Consider the following 25,289-nt stretch of genomic DNA (forward strand, 5'->3'; position numbering starts at 1 on the left):
TTGTAAAAGTTTATTAGGACATCAATTATTGGCTAAGCCAAAAAGTTTGTCAATTGTCAGTTGAACATTACTTTGCATCAACATATTGTATTATAAACTTGAGGTTAAAATAACTATTAGTCTTCCAAATATTATCAGTAGTGGTGAAAAATTTTGAGACCATCCTCATTCAAAATTTTGGATCTATCCCTCATGCAATTTTTCTAAATATGCCTATTTTATATACGAAGATTATCGGTTCAAATAATCTAGGTTCTGATGTCACATGTAAGATAAAATACTTGAATATATAATATCAGGATCTTAAACACGATAATTTTACATAGAGATCATTAGGAGTACATATCGTTAGGGTACATACCTGATGAGGAAGACATCATCACAGACAAAAGCGGAAGCGTTAGTTGTAAATTGGTTTCTACTTCCTTGCCCTAACTTTATGTTACCACAACCGTCACTGATGAAATTATTGTAGAGAATATGTGGTAACCCTAATGGGTGGAGAAAGGATCAATTTATGGAGGTTATGATTTAATCTGGTACGCCCATCAAGTAACCAATGTACAAACGAGATTTATTCCTTATTAAATACTATTTATGGTATTACTTGGGTTACAAGTAAACTTGGGATATAAGCAAGAAGTAATTCTTGGATCTCAGAAATTTAATTGATCGTACTGTTGTTCATGGATATCACGACATACCTGCCAAGGAAGTTGTAGAAACTGGTGCATTTCCTGGAGATAGTAATAGAGATAATCACATGGAGATGCAGGAAGGTGCTATACAAACTTCAGATGTTGTTACTGTGTGGGGAAGTAGTGATGAGACAGCGAATGCTGACAACTTATCTCACTAAATATTGAAATAGAAGTGTCCTATGTGCTGTGGAGACGTATTAGGCTGGAAGGTAGTCGAAGAAGCCAGAAAGTATCTAAATTTGAAGCATAGAAGCTTCTCTCATGAATCATGTTCATTCCTCGTGTAACTACACAATATTGCGGCAGCATGCTAGGAGAGATCACCCAACAGCACGCCTTGCTGATATTGACCTTTCAAGACAGAGAGCTTGGAGACGGCTCGAGAATCAAAGAGAGTACGATGACATTGTCAGTGCAGTTCTCGCTGCCATGCCTGGTGCAGTCATGTTTGGATATTATGTGATTGAGAATAGAGACAGGCTATCTGTTTAAAGGGAACGAGGCTCAGGTGCAACTGGAAGATGGTTGAGTACCTTCTTCTTGTTTCAGATGATTGGCTCAATGGATCCAATATCTAAGGCAAGAGGTGGCAGATTTTCGTAAAGGCACTGTCGATCCACTAGACATTTATCTAGGCGCCGCTATCCTTGGGGTGAAAACCTGCTTGGTCTACAAGATGACCCTCATAATGAAGATGAGGGTGAACCTGATCTTAACATATCGAGTGGTGATATGTCTAATAATCCAAGAAGGCGCAAGTGGTTAATGCGGTCTAGGTCAGATAAAGATCAGCAATAAGAGCCTCTAATTCATGGGATTGTATTAGTTGGACATTTCTTGTTCCACTTTGCTACAGTGCAATTCTTAACAAAATTTAGAAACGTGTGTGTAGTGTATAATAATTTAAGGGTGAGAACAGGCTGTCCCTATAATTGTGGGTGGTAGATTCAGAATGTAAAATTTCCATTTGGACTTTTATTTCCTTTACTCTGAAACATTGTTCATATCATATTGTATTCTCATCAGTTGCGTATCCGTATAGTCAGTCGATTCCTTTATGCTTTGAATATCTTTGCCATCAAAGAGAAGATAAAGGAAGTTACTATAGAGTGAAATGCACATTACTAATTTCATTTACACTCTATTTGGATCATTGTTATTCATTGTATTGTGTTATATTTTATTGTTGTTTGTTTTGATTGTTACGTAAAATATATTGTATTGTATTGTTAAATCCCGTTGCATCTAGCCAAGCATACAATATTCCAATCCATATAATTGACAATTCTTCCTTTTAACAATCGGATATTCGATAATAATGTTCATGTAAAGCACCATTTCTCAACAAAAGAGGACTTGATTTGGAAGTTGAAATCATCAGTGAGTTACGTTACTTGTGGTGGATCTCCAGCGTTGATGGCTTGTAGCGTACACACACTTCTGATGATAAAGTTCATCAAGTTCGTATGAGGATATGGTTTTGACTTGAAATCATGGTATGAATAAGAGTCGGTTTGGATTGGTTAAAAAAAACTTCAAGTCGAAAAATAAAAAGTATGTAAGAGCAACCTATTTTCTATTTTTGACTTAGTAAGTGATTTTAAATTTATGTTAAGTTATTTTTGATCTTATCATGATATTTGATTTATTTCAAGTTATTTTCTATATTTGTAAAATACTTTTAGAAGTAAAACTGACTTAAAGTAAGTTTGAAAAACTTTTAAGTCAATTCAAACGCCCTCTAAGTTTCTCAAAAAGAAATAATATAAATGAGCTAATCTTTTAACGAATAATATAGATGAATTTTTTCTCATAGGGGTGTGCATTCGATTTTTCAGTTCGATTTTATACTATTTAGTTTGGATTTTTGATTTTTAATATTGAAGAAGTGTAATCCAATCCAATCCAAAATAAATTTGGTATGGTTTGGTTTTTCTATTTTTGGTTTGGGTTTTTTCGATTTGGGTCAACAATTAGAAACATAACAAATTTATTTGCAATTTAAAATTTTATATATATATATATATATATTCAATTATTTCAATTTTTCGGTTTTCATTTTTCTAAAATCGAAACCAAACCAAAAAATCAAACAAAGTAAATTATAAATCAAAAATTAAACCAAGAATCCAAAAAATCAATCCAAATTAGAATTTGATTTGATTTTTCAATTTAATTCAAATAGTGGACACCCCTATTTTCTTAAATTTTGATAGCATATTTGAGCCTAAGGATAAAAAAATAGCTAAACAAATTGAAACAAACATGATAAAAAAAATAGCTAAACAAATTGAAACAAACATCATACTCTCCCTGTCTTAATTTATGTGACACTTTTTGTTTTTCAAAAGTTAAACAATTTAAGTTTGTTCAAAATTTTACGCGTGAAATCTTTAATTTTCTTGAAATGAAATTTATATGTTTGTAAACTACGTAAAAAGTACAATAATTGACAATTCAAAATATTAAAGATATATTAAAAATTTATAGTAAAAAATAGACTTGTTCAATTTCATAATCTAAAAAATAACACATAAATTGAAACGAGGGACGTATTTAATTTCTTCTTCTACTTGTCACGATCGAGTTTGTCAGAGTAGGGATGACAATGCGGAGATGCGCCACATAAACCCGCAAAGCCTTAGGGTATGTTTGTTATGAAGGAAAATATTTTTCGTAAAATGTTTTCAATTTTTTCATATTTGGTTGGGTCAAGTATTTTGGAAAATATTTTTCAAATCAACTCATTTTCCTTAAATTTAAGGAAATGACTTCCCTTCAAAATTTAAGGAAAACATTTTCCAAAACTCTCTTTCAACCTCCTCCTACCCACCCCACCCTACCAACCCTAACCCACCCCCTACCAACTCCTAACTCCTCCACCCACCCACCTTACCAGGCCCCAATCCACCCCCAACTAGCCCCCTACCCCTAAAAAAATTAAGTTTATTTTTTAAAAAATATTTTTAATTTCAAAATTTTATTTTTTTCACCCCTACCCTCGACCCTCTCCCACCACTATCCCCTACCAACCCCCCTCCCCACTACTATCCCTTACCAGCCCCCTCCCCCCCCCCCCCCCCCAAAAAAAAAAGAAAAAGAAAATTAATATTATTTTTTTAAAAAAATTAATTTCAAATTTTAATTTTCACTCCTACCCTCAAACCTCCCACCCACATCACGAAAAAAATTTTAAGCTTGTTTATTTAAAAAAAAAATCAACTTCAAAAATTATTTTCTACGGTAGTAAAAAATAAAGATATTTCTCAAAAATATTTTTATTGAAACACCAAACACTAAAATATTTTTTTAAAAAATATTTTTTACTCACCAATCAATCATGAAAAAATAAATCAAAATGTCTACTTATTTTCGAGAAAAATATTTTCATGAAAAACATTTTCATTCGTACCAAACACACCCTTAAACTCACCGTGCCGTGCCCGGTCCCACCCTGCCCAATCGTCACCCACAGTCGAGAGCATTTATTACTAATTCAATACCTGAAGCAACGCAACAACCATGCGAAAGTGACTACTGAGAGTAGTGGGCTGAAATTTGAATAGTCAGCAACATGAACAAATCTTTTAAACCCTCTCTCTGTTGCAGTAACCGAATTTTTCTCACTACTCAATCACAGCCACTATTAACCAGTCCTGTCCCAACTCAAGAAAACATCACCCGATTAATTTGGAACAAAAATCTGCGACTCAAGCTCTTCAAACCTTTAAATGGGCCTCCAACATTCGAAATTTCACTCATAATTTGAAATTTATTCAACAAGCTCTGCATTTTTTCGGCGTTTAGTCTATGTCCACCACATATTCGATGAAATGCGTAGCTCAACCCCAGATGAGGATATCTTAGTTACCCTTGTACGTGGTCTTGGTCATGCTAGAATAATTAAAGTTGTGTCCAAGTTTGAAAAAAAATCGATCCTGAAGCAATACGATTCGATTCTTGATGTTCTTGTGAACGAAGATAACGACATTGCTAGAGAATTTTATAGGATCAAAATAATGAGAAATGGAATTTAGGGTGACGATTATACTTGTGGGATTTTGATGAAAGGACTTTGCTCGACTAATAGGGTTGATGATGGGTTTAAGATTCTTCAATTTATGAAAACTCATGGCATTATGCCGAATATTGTGATTTATAATACACTTATACATGCATTTTGAAAGAATGGGAAGGTAGGGAGAGCAAGGAGTTTGATGAGAGAATTGGTTGAACCAAGTGATGCGACTTTTAACATTTTGATATCTGCATATTGTGGAGAGGGAAACTTAGTACAGGCTTTGGTGATGTTGGAAAACAGCTTTAGGAAAGGCTATATTCCTGATGTTATTGCAGTGCCTAAAGTAGTGGAACTTCTTTGTAACAACGGACGTGTTTCAGAGGCATTGGAAGTACTTGAAAAGGTTGAGGAAAGAGGAGGCATTGTTGATGTTGTGGCTTATAACACGTTGATTAATGGGTTTTGTAGATTAGGGAAAGTGAAAGTTGGTTGTCGTCTTTTAAAGGAGACGGAGTTGAAAGGGTGCATGCCAAATGTAGATACATATAATGGCTTGATATCTAGTCTTTGTGACTCCCAAGATTTGGATTCGGCACTTGAAATGTTCAATGAAATGAAGAGGAGAGGGGTTGGGATAAATTGGAATTTTGTCACGTACGATACTCTTATCCATGGATTGTGTTGGGGTGGGAGAGTGGAAAATGGATTGAAGATCTTGGAAGTAATGAAGGATGATAAATGAGTTTCGGCTTTTCATATTAGTCGGTATAATGATGTTATATATGGGTTTTACAACGAAAACCGTTTGGAAGAAGCACTTGCATTTCTGAGGAAGATGGAAAATTTGTTTCCACGAGCTGTGGATAGGAGCGTGAGAATACTTGGTCTTGTGAAAATGGCAACATTGGGGAAACAAGGAGGATCTACGATCAGATGGTCGGGAAGGGTGTTACTTAGTTAATGGATATTACGAAGGATATATAAACGAAGCATTTGAGCGGATGAACGAGATGACTGGATGTGGTTATCTTCCAGTTGCATCAACATTAAATGCTTTGATAGTTCTGGTTTGCAAGCGGGCTAAAGTTGGAAAGACGTCTAATTTGATAGAGGAAATAAACGACAGTGATTGCTTGTTGTACTCTGGAAGTTATAGTCCGTTCATTGATATCATAAACCATTTATCTTAATTTCTACAAATGGTGGTAGAAAAGGGTACATCTTCTGATTACCATTCATGGAATACATTACTTTTGTGCCTTTGTCAACAAACAAGTTGGATTGAAGACAATAACAAGATTTGCCATTTAACTAGCCAACTACATGCCACGATTAGTCACTAGGTATGAGTTGTCTGACATCTTATGTGACCTTTACAAAGCCTTGATATTTTCTGAGTCAAAATTGGTTAAACGAGATGCAGTTAAATCTTCAAGATTTTGTAGTGTACGATTTCCATAGATTGTAGTGTAAGATTTTCCATTAATTTTAGATGACTCTCTCTTTGGAGAGTACAACTTAAATAGTAACCACGTAGTATGACTCAATTTTATTCTTACATGTACATAGATAGATTCATTACAATCTGGTAGTTGCAACCAAAAATCCAGAGAAATAATCTTGACAAATCAAATAACTTGGCCGGCTATTTACATGCCGAAGGTTTTGAGAAATGTTTCAATCACATTTATTTAATAAGTTCATCTTTAGTGGTTTCAAAGAAATCTTTACCCTGCTGCGTGGGTGTTCCATGGAGCTCTTAATGGGCCTTAGAAGCCTAAAAGATATTAACTTCCATTTAGTTCTATGTAAGCAGCGTGGATAGTTGACACTGGGAGTTATGCTTTTCAACAACATAGATGAACTTATTCTTAGTTGATGGTACAAGAGGATTAACTGAATTTACTCTCTCATTAATCGACAATAATTGATGGGATGACCAACAGGGTTGAGATTATTGGCTTCATTGGTGGAGAAGGTATCAAACATATAGGGGTGATTAGTGTCCGAGATAATCCTTTGTTGCATTGTCCCTGGGCTATTTACAACTCAATGTCTAAATAGAAGATGCTTCTTTTAAATCTTTTGTTTAAATATTACTGAAAGACTCAAATTATATAATATATTAATCATTAATTACATGGGCTGACTTCGAGCTGGAGCAACCTTTGAAGGCGCTCGGCCTTGTTCACCCTTTCAGCTAAGTATCCCGCTTTTTCAAATTATATAATATATTAATCATTAATTACATGGGCTGACTTCGAGCTTGTATATTTAGTCACATTTGTATATTTACCACATTTGCATAATTCACAACTAACAATTCTTCATTTGATTTGTATTTGTATACGATGATTCATATTCATATATGACGATGATTTTCTTTGGTTTTCAGTTTTATCACCACAGACATTCAATCTTTTTATGTATTACTTTTTAAAATTTGTATGAACGTGTAGTTTTCGATCTTATATAATATAATTTATATAATGTAATTTGTATAATATAATTTGAAGAACTGTTTAATGTTTATATGTTTATGTTTGTATCAATTTGTTATTATGAGTTTTATCATTTTGTATAATTCTAGACTTTGTACTTCTCAATTATACAAAAACACACGAATTATACAAACGAGATGTGAATTATATAAACAATTGCCCTCTCTTACTCGCCTCTCTCCTTCCTCTCCCATTCTCGCTCACCACTCTTCTCCCTCTCCAAATCTCGCTCGCCACTCTCCTCCGTATAACATGTAGCTACGAATCGTAATCAACAAACTATAGCTATGAAGCATAGTTAAGTTATTTTTGAGTGGCTATATGCGAAAGTTACCCATAATAGAATTATTACAAGCCTTTAAAAAATATATGATATTTTTAATTTATTTTTCTTTTTTTAGTGTGTTTCGAAACATTATAGAATGTTTCTTTTTGTGATCAATCTTAAATTTAATTTCCACATGATATGTTTAAGACCACAAGATATTTTTATATATATATATATATATATATATATATTAAATTGAAAAAATATGTTTTTTTATCAAAAATAAAGAAATAACTTTGAACCACATAAACAAAATAATAGAAAATGTTAGGCCTCTAATTTATTTTTGGCTTTAAGCCATTAATTAGCTTGGGCGACTGGTTGAAAAAGCTCATGCTAAATGCATATACATGAATGGCTTGATATCTGGTCTTTGTGACTCCAAAATGTTGGATGTGATACTTGAAATGTTCAATGAAATGAAAAGGGTTGGTATAGATTGGAATTTTGTCACGTATGATACTAAATGAATTGAAGATCTTGTAAGTAATGAAAAATGATAAAGGGGTTTTGGCATTTCATGTTAGTCCGTATAGTTGTGTTATATATAGGTTTTACAAGGAAAATTATTTGGAAAGGTCACTTGCATTTAAAAGTTTGTTTCCACGGGCTGTGGATAAGAGCTGATCACATGGTTTGGGAGAGTCTTATGCCAAGTGATCTTGTTTTTGCAAACTTACTTAGTGGATATTGCAATAAGGTTGTAAAAAAAAGAAAGTCTTATGCCAAGTGATCTTGTTTATGCAAACTTACTTGGTGGATATTGCAATAAGGGATGTAAAAAAAAGAAGCATTTGAGTTGATGAACGTGATGATTCGGCGTGGTTATTTTTCAGTTAAATCAACACATAATTCTAGTTTGCAAGCAGGGTAAAGTTTGAATGACGTCTAAGTTGATGGAAGACATAAAAAGTAGAGATTGGTAGCTGGACTTTGGACATAAGAGAATTTTTTATTTGGCTACACATGAAGAGTTGTTCAATGGCCATCAATGGAGGTTTGTAGAAGATGGAAAATGGCTTATTTAATAAAGAAAATTTTTTTTAAATTGGTGATGCCACGTGGCACTAGAACACTAATTTAGGAGTTAATTTTGCCTCATTCACTGGCCTCTCAAACTTGAGATTCCACATGCTTTAAACAAGGGCTAAAAAGGTGTATTTGTCATGGTTAAGAATAGTTATATGGGTAGTAGGACTCCTGCAAACTTAAGGTGTCTACTTTAAAAAATGATATAAATTTAATAGGGGTAATTATATATTTTCTCTATTAGAAAGTACAAACTACTACAAAAATAATTACTAAAATGAGAAACTGCAAATAACTACCACAAAGAAATAAGAAATAAGACATAATGCATAATGTACACTTTAACTTGACATCATTTCATATTTATGTCCTCAACTTTGGCGGTATACAAGTAGACATATGAATTCTATGTAACATAATACATGTAGGACATAAATTATCATATACAGAACGTGCGTCTATTTGTTTATTGAGTCTTCAAACTCTTGGGACTAAGGAGTGATAACACATCGTGTCTTTAAGATCTAAGCTTTGTATAATGATAATATTGTGATGGTACATAAATACCTTTTGTTTATGACATACATGATATTGGTGTTTGTTCATAAACATTGAATCCATGTCTGGCATGGGCATCACTACCTAGTGTATAAAGAAATACTGATACTATTGTAATCTTAATTTGCTAACTTAAAATCTTAAGTTTGTTCTAACCTCTATAGTGGAACAGGGATAGCTAACAGAGGTTGAGCTTTTGCCAGTGTAATACCAAATTTTTCCTCCATGTCCAAATCTTTAGGTGCAATTCCACCATGGAGCTTCCAATTAAAGGTATTTAGAATTGAACCTAGTGTTACTGGAACCATCTTGATAGCCAAAGGCAATCCAGGGCATATTCTTCGACCAGCGCCAAATGGAATTAGCTCAAAATCCCGACCTCTAACATCTATATCTGACTCCCAAAACCTCTCCGGCTTAAAGTCCAAAGGGTCTTCCCATAGACTAGAGTCATTCCCTATTGCCCATATGTTCACAAGAACTTGTGAGTCTTTTGGAATAATGTAGCCACAAAACTCAACATCTTCCACTGTTTTGCGTGGGATTAAGAATGGAACTGGTGGGTGTATTAGTTTTCCTCTACCAATCACATCTGCAAGTTCTTCTTGTGCTTTCTCCAAAGTATGTGGATTCTTGAGTAGTTCAGCCATTGCCCACTCCAATGTATTTGATGTCGTATCGCTCCCTGCTACAAACATGTCCTGTGGAACTTACTAGTGTAAGAACCTATGATGACAAGCAAAAGATTCCAAAACATATATTACTTCAATTAATTGAGGAGAGGGATAGAAATTAAACCACAAGGAAAAGATGCTCGATATGATTCCTATCGATTTCTTGAGGGAAAATATTGAGAAGTGAATCTAAAACATCACTATTTATATGGTTTCTTATCTTCCTTTCGTTTAATCGCTCATCAATTAAACCACTCATAAGTTGAAGAACCTTAGTAAAATGATTTGTCATGTGTCGCCTTCTACCTTGTGGATCAATTTTCCTGAGAAAGGGGAAATAGTCTACTAAATTGGGTTCACCAGCCTCAACCATGATGTTCCACACCAAATCCTTAAATTCCTTAGCAGAATCAGAGAATGGATCAGTTAAATCTTTTGAGAAAATGGTGTTGGACAACAGATTTAAGGTAGTTCTAAATGCTGCTCTTCCAATATTTACTGCTTCACAATTTTGCCCACTCTTATGACAGTAGTCAATCAGCTGCTGGACCTTTTCAGATCTTAGATGCTTACCAACATCAAGATTGTGACCTGAGATCACAGAAAATTACGGGATAAGGCACAAATAACCTAGACTATGATCGAAATCTCAAAGATACTCATAACTATACTAAAGTCTTATTAACCTCTTGAACTTTTATTTTTGTAATTTTGAACATCTTTTGTCTTACGTGGCACACTCCGTGACTCCACACAGTTGAGGCGCGTGGAAAATATTTGGATGCAACATAAGCAAAAAAGATGAACAAAATTACAAAAAAGTGGGTTCAAGGATAATAGGACCTTAGTTTAGTTAAGGTGTGTTTCTGAGATTTCGATCATTGTCTAGGGGATACTTGTGCATTTTCCCCCAAAATTAATCTACTTGTTAGTACTCTTTTTTTTTAAAAAAAAAAAACTTCGTGAAAAGTAATATAAATCACAATTTAAAGTATTTATTTACGTGAGAAGATGTGAGAGTTCATAATCTTTCGAAATGTTCTCCATTGAGAGTTGACAGGTAACCAAACAACAGAGAAATCAGACTGATTGCAAGCATAGAGTGCATCAGAAACAGATCTGCTGGAAAAGCTCAAATCTTGCTTTTGCATGACTTGTTTAGCCAAGACTGATGAGGAAATGACTACTGTATTTATTTGCCCCAATTTTAGATTCATAATTGGACCATATTTTATCGCGAGTTGAGTAAGTGATATGTGAGGTTTGTCACCAAGCAAATGAAGATTTCCAATGATAGGCAAAGGAAAGGGACCTGGTGCAACTCTTTTGCTTCTTCTAAGTGAACAAATAACAACTCCATACACCAAAAAATAAGCAAATTATACTCCTATCAAAATGTTGTAGTCCATTTTGCTCTATATTTTCTTGACTTATGAACTAGCTAGCTATGAAATTAATATATTTATTGGTTTTAATAGGATTCTTTGTTAGGTCTTGGAAGCAATACCTCGCTTTCCAATTCCTATCGTATTAGGAAAAGGTCCTTCTCAATGCTCTTAACTTCCATACTAATATGAAAAGTTGTGTTAAAGGTCCAAGTACTAAAAGTGTGTAACTCTTTTATGATGCATCAATATCACTATCTAATTTGTACCTAATTTTTTTAATTTTTGAACATTTTAGACATGCAACTAACTTCAGCCAAAAACGTTACTAGGCTGATGTTCACACAAGAATACCCAATTTCTAATTATGAGGTATCTTATTTGGATATCACTATTTAATATGTATCTATTTTGTAACAATTTTTTTTTTTGAAAATTGTAGGCATGCAGCTAATTTCAGATATAGATGTCAGAAGTTATATATGACTGAAGTTCACGCCAAAATACTTTATTTTTTTTATATGATTTATCTTATTATTCTCTTTGTCCCTATTTAGTTGTCCACTTTAGAATAGACACAAATATTAAAATAACAATATTAACATAGTAAAGTTACAGTCTTACCCTTATTAATTATGGTTTCAAAAAGGATGAATTAAAAATTTTCAAGAAGTTTTGGATAATGGAGAAATTTTTTTTGTCCTTTCTTAATTTGTCAAAATGGACAAGTAAATAGGGACATGTAAAAGAGAAAATATGAACAAATAAATAGTAACATAGAAAGTATTGGATATCACTATTCAATTTCTGCCTATCTTTTTCTTTTTGTAGTGGTTTTGCAAATTTTAAACATGCAATTAATTTCAGACACAAATATCAAAAGTTAGATATGACTAAAGTTCACACAAAAATAAAGGATTTTTTAAGGTATCTTACTTGGATATCACTGATTCTTTATGAGGTATATTATTTGGATATCATTAAAATTAAAAGATTCACTTCTTCGCAACTTTATACTTCAATTGTTGTACTATAAATTCGAGAAATATTGTTGTGCAATTATATGCTATGAAGAAGTGATGGAGAAGGATGAACACATCTTTATGTTTGACATTTGTCAGTTTTCGTCTGATGTTTGCTAAAATTGAATACAAGTTTATTTTTAAATGGAAGAAATATATATACCGGAATTATTATAAATATATAAATATCCTCCCTTATATTTTTATGAATATCAATATCTTTGTCGTCTAAAAACTAGAATATATATAATTTTTATATTAATGGATATACACGTGTCATAATTTCATCGATCAATTCGATATTTATTAAATATTAGATCGACGGATAAGATTGCGTCACATGTCTCCATTTAATTTTTCATTAGAGTGAATGACATATATGCTCTAGTTTTTTTACGGCATGGGCACTTATTTCTTAAAGATATGACGGAGAGTATTTGCATATACTATTTCAATAGTTTAAAATTATATTTGTCATTTTTTAAAAAAAATGAGGTACAACTTAGAACTTGTTTGATATTGTTGTTTGGATGTTAAAAAACACTTCTTTTTTTTAAAGAATCAATTGTTTGGCAAGTCTTTAAAATTGATTTTAAATGGAAGCACAAGCAATTATTGTGTTGGTGTGAAAGAAGCGAAAAGTTTTTAATTTTTAAAAGAGAAAATGCATAAGTATTCCCTTAATCTAAGTCCGAAATTTTAGAGACACATTTATACTATACTAAGGTCCTATTATCCATTAATTTGTTTTATAAGTAATTTTGTACTTTTTCGGCCTACGTGACACTACCTTGAAAAAAAGTTCAACCAGCGTTGGACCCACAAAATAGTATCACTTAGATCGAAAAGGACTAAAAAATTATTAATAAAATAAGTCTAGGGGAAATGATAGGACCTTAGTATAGTATACGTGTGTATCTGAGATTTCGGGCATAGATTGAGGGGATACTTGTGCATTATTCCTTTTTAAAAGAATCAAGAAAAAATTATTATTTGCATTATTCCTTTTTAAAATAATAAAAAAAATTAATTTTTTAAGACTAAAATATCTATTACTCATTTTTATATAATAGTTTTATTATTGTTTTACGTTTATATATTATTATTTATGTATTATTTTACAAAATTAGAAGTAAAGATGATAACAATATTTTTGAAGCATTAAAAGAAAGAGAAAAAGTAAAAATTCTAGATTTCAACCCTCCCAAAAAGTATCAAATAACAATTTTTTTCTTAATTTACATATTATTTTAATTTTATTATGATTTTTTTAAAAAAAACTTTAGTGTATTAAACATGATAACTAAGGTTCAAATCTAAAAAAGATATTGGTAAAAAATAACAAAATTCTTCTTTTCAATATTTTTCAACCATACTTTAGCAAATATTTTAAGAGAATAACAATTACGGATTTCAGCTCCCCTAGAAAGGTAACAAATATTTTTTGTTCCTTTTTATGGTTTACATATTATTTTCTAGAAAAACACTTGCTTTTTTCGTGATTAGACTTTAAAAATTAAAATAATTAATTAATTATATTTTAAGAAAATAAATTAGTCAAACACAAATTGTTTATCAAAAGCACATTACAAATGAATTTGCCCAACATATTGTTTTTTAAAAAATAAAAGCGCTTATGGAAATAAATAATTTTTAATGCTAATATCAAACATACTCTTAATTTAAACTCACTTGATTTAAGCAAACTTCATAGACAAAATTCAAAACCCCCTTCTTCGAAGCATTGCAGTTTAATTGATACAGATTCAAAAACACTATTATTATAAAAGAAAAAGGAAGAGACGACATCGAGCTTTCGTATGATATTTTTCAAAATATGGAAAGTTTTTAGAAATACAACATAAATAGTAGCGACCACATTGAGCAGCCGAGAGGATTTTATGATATTTTTCAAAATATGGAACAAGCTTTTAAAAAAATACAACACAAATAGTAGCTCGAGAGGATGATAAGCTACACTGGAACTAAGACACAGCCCAGACTCCTACAGGAGGCAATAGTGGGGAGTTTTCCGCAATTGGGCAAAAGCCTGATGGAGCATTGCAGCATGGAGGTAAAAGGCTAATGGGGCGTGAACTTCTTTTTTCGAAGAAAAAACAATGACAGTATCAGGAGAATAAGCATTGATTAACTTTGTGCCTACAGACTCGGCAAATATGTTGAGAATAATGTCAAGGAAAATAACTTGCCCGGTAATTTCCAGGCTGAAGACTATTTTGAGAAATGTTTCAATTCTTTGAGAGGAGTATGGGAATACCTCTCAACTTGACTCAAATTATTAGTTTTATTCCCAAATAATTGACAATTTTAGTTAATAGGTACAACTTCAATTTGTAGTATGACATAACAAGTGGTATCAAACGCTTGTAGGAACATGAGAGTCTTAATAAAAAGCAAAAGGTTGAAAATATCCCTAAACTTGACGAGAATTTAGAAATGTGTTTCACTCATGTTGTGATAAGGATGTATTTAAATTCAATTAGTCAAGTGAATGAGTTTTTTTTAGACTACGAATAATTCAGGAATGAAACTAATAATTTACATAGAATTTAGAGGTATTTTCAATAGTTCTTAAACGTTTAATAACATCAAGATTGTGACTTCCATAAAATTAATCTACTTTTTAGTATATGCTCATTTAGAATTACGTATATATTTGGGACAATCTATAGAGATCAATTCAGAATTTGAGTTCGTAGGTTTCTGCCAATCTCAAATTATTGTATAATGACTGGACCTTGGAGAGCCCGATAGGAAATCGAAATAGTTGTGGAAGGGGGCGGAAGATACTTTATTATATACGAGGAACTCACGAAAATAAACAAAAATTAAAATTGACTAAAATAAAGGCCTACTTGGTGACCCACTCTTGATCAAGAGATAGAAAATTAAAGGCGCGAGTCATTTTTCTTATATATTTATAAATTTTCTAATACAAATATAGAATTCATGCAAAAGATATTGGTTCCCTAGAACGCCTATCCAATTACCTAAATCTTCCCCTGATAATCTAAACTAATCTTTCTATTCATTTTAATTTGGTAAAAGAAAAAGAATAACAAATTTTTAAAATTCGAAGATAATTAAACCTTAGCTTTTCATTTTTATCAAGTTTTTCTATCCACACAAACATTATGAAATATTTAAGAACAAAAATTTAAAAAATCTTGTAGCCGTATGAAAATTATGGCATATTTAATTAATATCAAACGTTTTGACAATATCTCTTACTTTATTTATGTTAAGCAAAATTACCCCACATAAATTTAAACAAGAGCATAATAATTAAGAGAATCAAATAAAATTTCATTATAAACAATCCAAAAAAAAAAGATAGAGGTCGACTATAAAAAAAAAAAATTAATAATCAATAACCATATAACAGATGCCCAATCATTTTCGTCTGCTGTTAGTGGCAACAATGAATAAATCAATCTAAATTTTAGTGCTCCACTTTTTTTGAAAAGGAAAAAACTTAAATATGTCATTAAATTTTTAATTTTTTTTTTATGTTATTAGTTAATAGTTTAATTCATTTATGTCATTGTTATTGAGAAAAAGATTTATTTATGTCATCAATAGAGACTTCAGAGATATTTAGAAAACATTAGTTCATGAGTCTTGTTCATTTCAGTTGTTATGTTCTATATTTGAGTTGTCGTTTTGGCTATTGAATGTTTCTTTAAATATTCCGAGTTAGCTATTTTGAATTAAGGCTTTACCTTTAAAGTTTTCTTATTGTTGAGTAAGTCTTTCGCTAAGAGTTAAGTCAGGCCAAGGGTTCGCTTGGGGCTTGCAATGATTTTCGAGTGTCGGCTACGTTCAAAGTATAGACTCGGGGCTTGACATAACCTAACAATATCATATAACTCAAGCAACCCCAAATTAATTGAAGATTCTAAAACTCCACATAAAAACGTCTTCCTTTAATATATAAATAATATCTTTTATACGTATAGTGAATATAATTGAAGACTAAAAATATTATCTTTGTCTCATTTCTCTCTTTCAGTATTACATACTACAATATATTTTCGCACAACACATTTCATCTCCGACACAAAGGAAAATGCATCACTATTTAAAGGTGAAGAAGTCTTCCATGTAATCAATGTGTAGAATCTGCGTAGATAAATGTGATAGATATTATATACGTTATGGGAAAAAGTACAAGTACCCCTTAGACTATGACAGAAATTTCAGACACACATCTTAACTAAATTAAGGTCCTATTACTCCCTTAAACCCATTTTTTTTGTAATTTTGTGCACCTTTTTAGCTTATGTGACATCAAATATCTCTCACGCGCCTCAATTGTGTGGAGTCACAGAGTGTATCACGTAAGACAAAAGATGTACAAAATTACAAAAGAAATAAGTTCAGGAGTCCGGATCCTAAACGATATAAAATGTTAACAAAAATTCCAAAACGGTATATGAAATTTTATATTAACCAAAATAAAAAAATCGTTGGAATAGCAGCGATTTCTCCGTCGGGAAAAGCAAAATCGCTGCTACAGCAGCGACTTTTCAAAATGCGATTTTTTAAAAAAAAATTGAAAAAATCGCTGCCTAGGTTGCAATTTTGTTGCAATTTTTTTAAAAAATTAAATCGGTGCGAAAGTAGCAATTTTAAGAATTTTTTAATAAAGCGCTCCGGTCTGAGCAATTTACCTTTTTTTTTAAATTTAGTTAAATCGCTATTTTTTTATTTAATTACATTAAATCGCTGCACGTGTAGGGACTTTCCAAATTTTTTTAATAAAAAAAATTAATTAAATCGCTGCACTGAGAGCGATTTCCATAATTTTTCATTTTATTTTTTAAAATCGCTCATAAAAATAATCCTATTTATTTGTGTGTGGTAAAATTTTTGCAAAATATTTTTTTTGATTTTCTCCAATTTTGAAATCTATTTAATTTTTTTATTAAAGTAGGCAGGGTACCATTTTAAAAAATAAATAGATTAAAAAAATTGGAGAAAATCGAAAAAAAATTTGCAAAAAATTTACTACAAAACATAAGCAGGATTTATTTTATGAGCGATTTTAAAAATAAAATTAAAAAAAATAAGGATATATCTGCCAGTGCAGTGATTTAAATATTTTTTTCTAAAAAAATTGGAAATCGCTGCGATTTAACTATTTTTTTCTTAAAATCAAGGCATCGATTTAATTTTAAAAAAATTTGGGACAAAATTTAAGCAGCGATTTTTTTAATTTCTTTTTTAAAAAATCACATTTTCCAAAAAAAAATTCGGCAGAGAAAATCACTACAATTCCAACGATTTTGCCGTTTTGGTTAATATGAAATTTCATATATCGCTTGAAACTTTTGTTAACATTTTATACCCTTTAGGCTCCGGACACATAAGTTTAGGGGTAGAAGGACCTAATTTAGTTAAGGTGTGTGTCTCCGAAATTTCGTTCGCAGTCTAGGGGGTATTTGTTTCTTATCGCTATAAGTTATAAGAAACTAATGGTCACATGAGTTAGAAGAAACTAATAACCATGAGAGTTACAAAAACTATTTTTCATATAAGTTACAAGAACTAACAGTCATCTTTTATCACAATTTATATTATTAATAAAATGCTACATCAACAATAACTACTACTGTGTAAATCGTTGGGAGACTAAGGTATGATAACAGATTGAGTCTTTAAACTCTTAGCTTTGTATAATGATAATAATATTATGATGTTACATAAATACCTTTTTTATATGTCATATAAGATATTTTTTATTTATTTGTGAATATTGAGACTACGCTGGCATAGGCAACAACACTACATAGTTTACAAAGAAACAGTGTCATTATTGTATTCTTAGTTTGGTAACTTAAAATCTTAAGTTTATCCCAAGATCTAAAGTGGAATAGGGATAGCTAACAGAGGTTGAGCTTTTGCCACCGTATACCAAACTTTTCCTCCATGTCCAAATCTTTAGGTGCAATCCCACCATACAACTTCCAATCAAAGGTATTTAGAATTGAATTAACCTAAACCTGCTGGAGCCATCCTGATAGCCAAAGACAATCCGGGGCATATTCTTCAACAAGCATCAAAAGGAATTAGTTCAAAATCTGGATCTCTAATATCCATATCTGACTCCCAAAACCTCTCTGGCTTAACGTCCAAAGGGTCTTCCCATAGGCTAGCGTCGTGCCCTATTTCCCATACGTTCACAAGAACTTGTGAGTCTTTTGAAATAATATAGCCAGATAACTCAACATCTTCCTCTGCTTTGCGTGGAATTAAGAAAGGAGATTGTGGGTGTATTCGAATGGTTTCTTTCACAATGCACCTCAAGTAAGGTAATTCTGTAACATCAGCTTCATCTATTAGTTTGCCTTTGACAATCACTTGTGCAAGTTCTTCTTGTGCTTTCTCTAAAATGTGCAGATTCTTGAGTAGTTCAGCCATTGCCCACTCGAATGTATTTGATGTCGCATCAGTCCCTGCTACAAACAAGTCCTATGGAACTTACTAGTATAAGATCCTATGATGTCAATGTCATATAACATCAAGTGACAGATTCCAAAACATATTTTGCGAATTTAAATAAATAAAAATGAAATGTAATTGAGAATTGGAGAAAGAGGAATAGAAAATAAACTAAAATCAGATGTTTGATATGATTCCTATCGATTTCTTGAGGGCAAATGTTGAGAAGAGAATCTAAAAAATTAACATTTTTTAGTTTCCAAGTTTCCTTTCATTTATCCGCTCATCAATTAAACCACTCATAAGTTGAATAATCTTTGTAAAATGATATATCAGGCGTCGCCTTCTACCTTGTGGATCAATTTTCTCGAGAAAGGGAGAATAGTAGACCAAATTGGGTTTACCAGCCTCAACCATGATGTTCCCCATCAAATCCTTAAATTCCTTAGCAGAATTGGAGAATGGGTCAGTCAAATCTTATGAGAAAATGTTGTTCGACAACATATTTAAGGTAGTTCTAAATACTGCTCTTCCAACATTTACTGCTTCACAATTTCGCACACTTTTATGACAGTTTTCAATCAACTCCTGGACCTTTTCGCGTCTTAGATGCTTACTTACATCAATATTATTACCTGACATAAAGTAAATAAGAAAGAGGCCGACTACAATATAAAAAGTAGTAGTATAAATCACAATTCAAAATATCTACCTGGCATGATGTGAGAATTCATATTCTTGCGAAGTGTTCTCCATTGAGAGTTGACAGGTAACCAAACAACAGAGTGATTGCAAGCATAGAGTCCATCAGGAATAGATCTTCTAGAAAAGCTCAAATTTTGCCTTTGCGTGACTTGTTTAGCCAAGATTGATGAGGAAGTGACTACTGTATTTATATGCCCCAATTTTAGATTCATAATTGGACCATGTTTTTTCGCGAGTTGAGTAAGTGATATGTGAGTTTTGTCACCAAGCAAATGAAGATTTCCGATGATAGGCAAAGGAAAGGGACCAGGTGCAATTTGATTCTTTTAAGTGAAAAACTAACAACTCCATGAACCCAAAAACCAGCAAATAATAGTCCTATCAAAATGTTCATGTAGTCCATTTTTCTCTATATTTTCTTCACTTATGAACTGGCTAGGGAATCAATATATATATATATATATATATATATATATATATATATATATATATATATATATATATATATATATATATATATATATATAGTGTCCTGCCCCGCAAGGCGAAACATTAAATTCCGTCAATTCCAAAAACGCAGCAGCTATTCCTCAAAGCTTGGAGGGTCCAAAATGCCTTGTCAAACTGCCTCCCCAAATGCTGGAGGTTGCTTGCCAATATGGAGAAAACAGGCCATGCTCACCAGGCCAGCCAAGGGGTGAAGGACAAAATTCTGTGCAAGCAGTCTGCCATGTGGCAGTAAAGCTGTGAAGACAAAGCTGCCTCCTTTCTAGCCTCTGAAAATCAGCCACTTGGAGCATTTAATTTTGAATGTTTGCCCACACGTTTTTGGCTCACTTTTGGGAGCCTTTGTATATTGTAGAAGTTGCATTTTTCAGCATATAGTTAAAAAAATACTTTCCTCTTACTTTGTAAAAGCTTTTGGAAGCTCTCTCTTGGAAAATATTGGAAAATTGGCCTTGCTGCCTCCCAAACTTGGTTGCCTTTCTTGCTTTCATTCTTGCCTTTATTTTCTGTTTTGTGGCTTTGCTTGTGGACTCTTGCTTTAAATTCTTTGGACGTTTGGTTGGACTGAAGTTAGAAGAGCTGTGCAAGCCTTCTTGATTGTCCTTCACAGTGCTGAAAAATTCACCCCGTGACAAGTTGGTATCAGAGCAGCAGTTAAGCATGACGTCCAGGTCGCAGCGGAATGAGGAGAACGTTCAAGACAAGGAACCAGAGGTTCGGAAAGAACCATCCAAGAAACGAGACAAGAGTAAGGTAAGAGAGCCCACTTCTACCCCTTCTCTTGCTGGTCGAACTGTTGTTGAAGAGGAAGGAGGTTCGGACAACAACCTACTCGACGAGAGAATCGTCGGAGTTGAGGTGGGGTTGTCGGCCTTGAACTGGAGGATTGTGGTGGTTGAAAATAATTTTAGTTCCCTTGAGTCCGTAGCCATTGAAGGGCTGGACGAGGTGAAGAACAACTTGGGTGAACTTGAAGACATGCAAAGAGAGGGTCTGTCATCCCTTGAAATCAAGTTCAACGAAACCATCTCTGCTCTTCAAAGAGAGGTGGAGGCTTTGAAACGGCAGGTTGATGAGACTGCCGAGGCGGGAGTTGCTCCTCCCGTTACAGTTTGAGAGACTCGAATTGAGGCTCCTAAACCTAAAGAGTTTCGAGGGGAGAGGAGTGCTCAGGACGTAGAGAACTTCATATGGCAAATGGAGTCATATTTTGAACATGTTGACATGCACACGGAAGCGGCCAAAATCTGGACAACGGCTATGTATTTGACGGACACATCCATGCTGTGGTGGCGACGCAAAAAGGCTGATATGGAGAGAGGGGCTTGCCAGATTGATGATTGGGAGCAGTTTAAAACTGAGCTCAAACGGCAGTTCTATCCCCAGAACGTTGTCCACGAAGCCCGCAGGCGATTGAGGGAGCTAAAGCAGACTTCCTCCATCCGGGATTATGTTAAGGAATTCACGAAGTTGACACTTCAGATTCCTAGTTTGACGAGTGAGGACTTGCTGTTCTATTTCCTTGATGGCCTGCAAAATTGGGCCAAGCAGGAGCTGCAAAGGCGTCAAGTGCATGACGTTGATGAGGCGATCGCAGTGGCGGAGTCGCTCAACGACTTCCGTGGTGATGCTGCCAAGGGGAGGGATAACAGGAGCAGAACTATTCCTCCCAAAGTCGACAACAACAACAGGGGCCGTAGCAGACCAAATACCAACCAGAGCAATGACACGAGAAGCAACCCTCGTGATCAGCCTTCAAACTTCCGGAAAAATTATGAAGACCGCAAGAGAGGTGCTCCTCAGCGGGAAGGCTGTTATATCTGTGGAGAGACGACACATGCCGCTCGGTACTGTCCATCGTTGAGGAAGCTTAGCGCCATGGTGGCTGCCGAGAAGCAGCAAGAGAAGGCTGCAGCGCAAGCAAGCAGTTCTGCCGGTGAGAAACGTGGGCAGAGTAGCGGAGCTGACAAAGGCAAGAACGTGGTCGTAGGGATGTTCAACCATATGGCGCTGATCAGTTACATCTCCATTGCTGCCTTGGCTGCCAAACCAGCTGGAGTCAGGCCTCGGGAGTCATTGTTCATCGATGCCAAACTAAACGGCAAAGACGTGCGGATCATGGTAGACACAGGGGCAACCCACAACTTTGTGACTGAGCAAAAGGCCAAGGAGTTGGGCCTAAATTATGTTGCCAGTAATACCAAGTTGAAGACCGTCAACGCCACTCCTACTACTGTCAATGGTTTTGCGGCTGCAGTTCCAATTGAGTTAGGAGAATGGGCTGGGCAGACTGATTTTACAATTGCGCCAATGGATGTTTTTGATATCATTTTAGGACTTGACTTTTGGTATGAAGTCAATGCCTTCATCTCACCGCGTCACAACCAGCTACATATTAGCGACGTTGGAGGGTCTTGCGTGGTATCCCTTATTCGGGTACCACAAACTGGAATGCAGTTGTCAGCAATGCAGATCATCAAGGGGTTCAAGAGAGGCGAGCCAACATTTATTGCCACTCTGATTGAAGACGCTGGGAGCTGCGATGAGGCAGTTCCATTGCCGCCCTGCATCAAACACGTCCTTAGCAGCAACAAGGACGTTATGCCAGTAGAACTTCCCCAATGGCTGCCACCTCGGAGAGAAGTTGACCATCAAATTGAGCTAGTTCCAGGGGCAAAGCCGCCTGCCATGACGCCTTATCGCATGGCACCCCCGGAGCTGGAGGAGCTAAGGAAGCAGCTCAAGGAGTTGCTGGATGTTGGGCACATCAGGCCGTCCATGGCGCCGTTTGGTGCGCCTGTACTGTTCCAGAAGAAGAAGGACGGGACACTGCGATTGTGCATCGACTACCGGGCACTCAACAAGGTCACAGTAAAGAACAAATACCCCGTGCCTTTGATTACAGATTTGTTCGACCGGTTGGGACAGGCGAAGGTGTTTACCAAAATGGATTTGAGAAGAGGCTATCACCAAGTCAGGATTGCCGATGGTGATGAGCCGAAGACTGCTTGTGTAACGCGTTATGGGGCGTTCGATTGGCTGGTAATGCCATTTGGGTTGACAAACGCACCGGCAATGTTCTGCACGTTGATGAACAGACTGTTCCTTTCCTACTTGGATCAGTTTGTTGTGGTTTACCTGGATGATATCGTTGTCTACAGCGACAACATGGAAGACCATGTAGAACACTTGTGCAAAGTGTTTGAGATTCCGCGCAACAACGAGCTGTATGTGAAGCGTGAGAAGTGCAGTTTCGCACAACCAATTGTCCGTTTCCTTGGGCACACTATCAGCCATGGCAAAATTCAAATGAATAGCGACAAGATAGCTGCTATCAACAATTGGGAAGCACCAACGAAGGTACCAGAATTGAGGTCCTTCCTTGGCCTGGCTAATTACTACCGGCGCTTCATCTTCAATTATTCCGCATATGCAGCGCCTCTCACAGACTTGCTGAAAAAGGACCGTGCCTGGAATTGGTCGGCAGCTTGCCAAACTGCCTTTGAGAGGCTGAAGTTGGCTGTGACGCAAGAGCCCATGTTGGCCTTGCCAGATTTCTCCAAGCCATTCGAAGTCCACACAGATGCATCGGACTTCACTATCGGTGGCGTCCTAATGCAAGAGGGCCACCCAATAGCCTTTGAGAGCCGGAAACTGAATGAAGCGGAGCAGCGGTACACAACACATGAGAAGGAAATGACTGCCGTGGTGCACTGCCTGAGAACGTGGCGCCACTACCTGCTGGGGGCTCACTTTGTCGTCAAGACGGACAACGTCGCGACGATATATTTTCAGTCCCAAAAGAAGTTGTCCGCCAAGCAAGCTCGATGGCAAGACTACCTGGCTGAATTCGACTTTACCCTTGAGTACAAGCCGGGGAAGGCAAACGTAGTGGCTGATGCCCTTAGGCGCAGGACTTCATTGGCAACTATTGTGAGCTCAACCAGCAGCTCAATTGTTGACGACATTAAGCAGGGATTGCAACATGATCCCATTGCCAAACAACTCTTCGCCTTGGCCCAGCAAGGCAAGACGAAGAAGTTTTGGGCAGAAGACGGCCTGCTATATACAACGGGCAGGCGTGTGTACGTCCCGAAGTGGGCTAGCCTTCGGCGTACCTTGATGAAAAAAGGCCACGATTCTGCTTGGGCTGGTCACCCAGGGCAAAAGAGGACCTTGGCACTATTGGAAGCTTCATACTACTGGCCTCGGATGCGAGATGACGTCGAGGCGTATGTGCAAACGTGCCTTGTCTGCCAACAGGATAAAGTTGAGACAAAGGTACCAGGCGGATTGCTGGAGCCGCTGCCCATTGCTGAAAAACCTTGGGACAGCGTCACCATGGATTTCATAACATGTTTGCCAAACTCGGAGGGCTTCGGAACAATTATGGTCGTGGTGGATCATTTCTCCAAGTATGCGATATTCACCGCCACCGCGGCTAACTGCAAAGCCAAGGAAGCTGCCAGGGTCTTCCTACGTGATATTGTCAAATACTTGGGCATTCCTAAACACATCATCAGCGATCGTGATCCCCGGTTTACAGGTTTGTTTTGGAGGGAGCTGTTTAGCTTGCTGGGGTCGGAGTTGCATTTCTCGACCAGTTTCCACCCTCAGACGGACAGGCAGACGGAGAGAATCAATGCACTATTGGAGTGCTATCTGAGGCACTATGTTAGTGCTAATCAAAGGGACTGGGCAAGGCTGCTAGACACTGCCCAGTTCTCATATAATCTACAGCGCAGTGAGGCAACGGGGAAGAGTCTGTTCGAGTTAGCGACGGGGCAGCAGCCAACAACACCCCAGTCCTTGCCTGTTGACACTGGTTTCAAAAGTCCAGGTGCCTATCAAATGGCCAAGGCCTGGGAAGAACAGGTCGACCTTGCACGGTCGTACCTCGACAAGGCTGCCCTAAAAATGAAAAAGTTTGTTGATCGTAGGCGACGTTCGGTGAATTATCAGATTGGGGATAGAGTCATGGTGAAACTGAATCCCCGGCAATTCAAGTCACTGCGAGGCGTGAATCAGAATTTGATTCGCAAGTACGAGGGGCCATTTGAGATTGTTGCCAAGGCTGGCAAAATCTCCTATCGGGTAGACATGCCGCACCATCTGAAGATTAATCCGGTCTTCCACGCAAGCCAATTAAAGCCCTACTTTGAAGACAAAGAGGATAAGGATCGGGGTCAGTCCGAGAGGGCCAGAATTTTCGTAGCACCGCCTACTGTGGACAAACAGATTGAGGCGATCATTGATCACCAGCTTGTTCGTGGGAAAGGCTGGAACAATTCCAGTTCCCAGTTCTTAGTACACTGGAAGGGGACGACGCCGGAGGAGGCAACTTGGGAGAAGTACGAAGACTTGTGGCAGTTCCGCGACAAGGTCCATCGGTA

At 35.7% G+C, this 25,289-nt stretch overlaps 1 protein-coding gene and 2 pseudogenes across 2 annotated transcripts; 1 reads left to right on the plus strand and 2 right to left on the minus strand.

Moving 5' to 3' along the window:
• The first annotated feature begins 4,094 nt into the window (after positions 1–4,094).
• On the plus strand, positions 4,095–6,327 carry LOC101249578 (pentatricopeptide repeat-containing protein At2g17525, mitochondrial-like; annotated as a pseudogene).
• Positions 6,328–8,915: 2,588 nt separating this feature from the next.
• LOC101262043 (geraniol 8-hydroxylase-like) lies at positions 8,916–11,268 on the minus strand. Of its 2 annotated transcripts, none has more exons than XM_019215469.3 (3): positions 10,816–11,268; positions 10,084–10,403; positions 8,916–9,839 (listed from the first exon to the last, which is right to left on the minus strand). In XM_019215469.3, the coding sequence occupies exons 1-3, from the start codon at positions 11,027–11,029 to the stop codon at positions 9,297–9,299; spliced, it is 1,077 nt and encodes a 358-aa protein (XP_019071014.1). In that variant the 5' UTR covers positions 11,030–11,268; the 3' UTR covers positions 8,916–9,296. The 2 variants fall into 2 exon arrangements, with proteins under 2 accessions (XP_019071014.1, XP_019071013.1); XM_019215468.2 differs by having other exon boundaries at positions 9,937–10,403.
• Positions 11,269–18,125: 6,857 nt separating this feature from the next.
• Positions 18,126–19,792, minus strand: LOC101262347 (geraniol 8-hydroxylase-like; annotated as a pseudogene).
• Between the last annotated feature and the right edge of the window lie 5,497 nt (positions 19,793–25,289).

Source organism: Solanum lycopersicum, chromosome 9 (assembly GCF_036512215.1).
Source record: "Solanum lycopersicum chromosome 9, SLM_r2.1".
NCBI lineage: Eukaryota > Viridiplantae > Streptophyta > Magnoliopsida > Solanales > Solanaceae > Solanum > Solanum lycopersicum.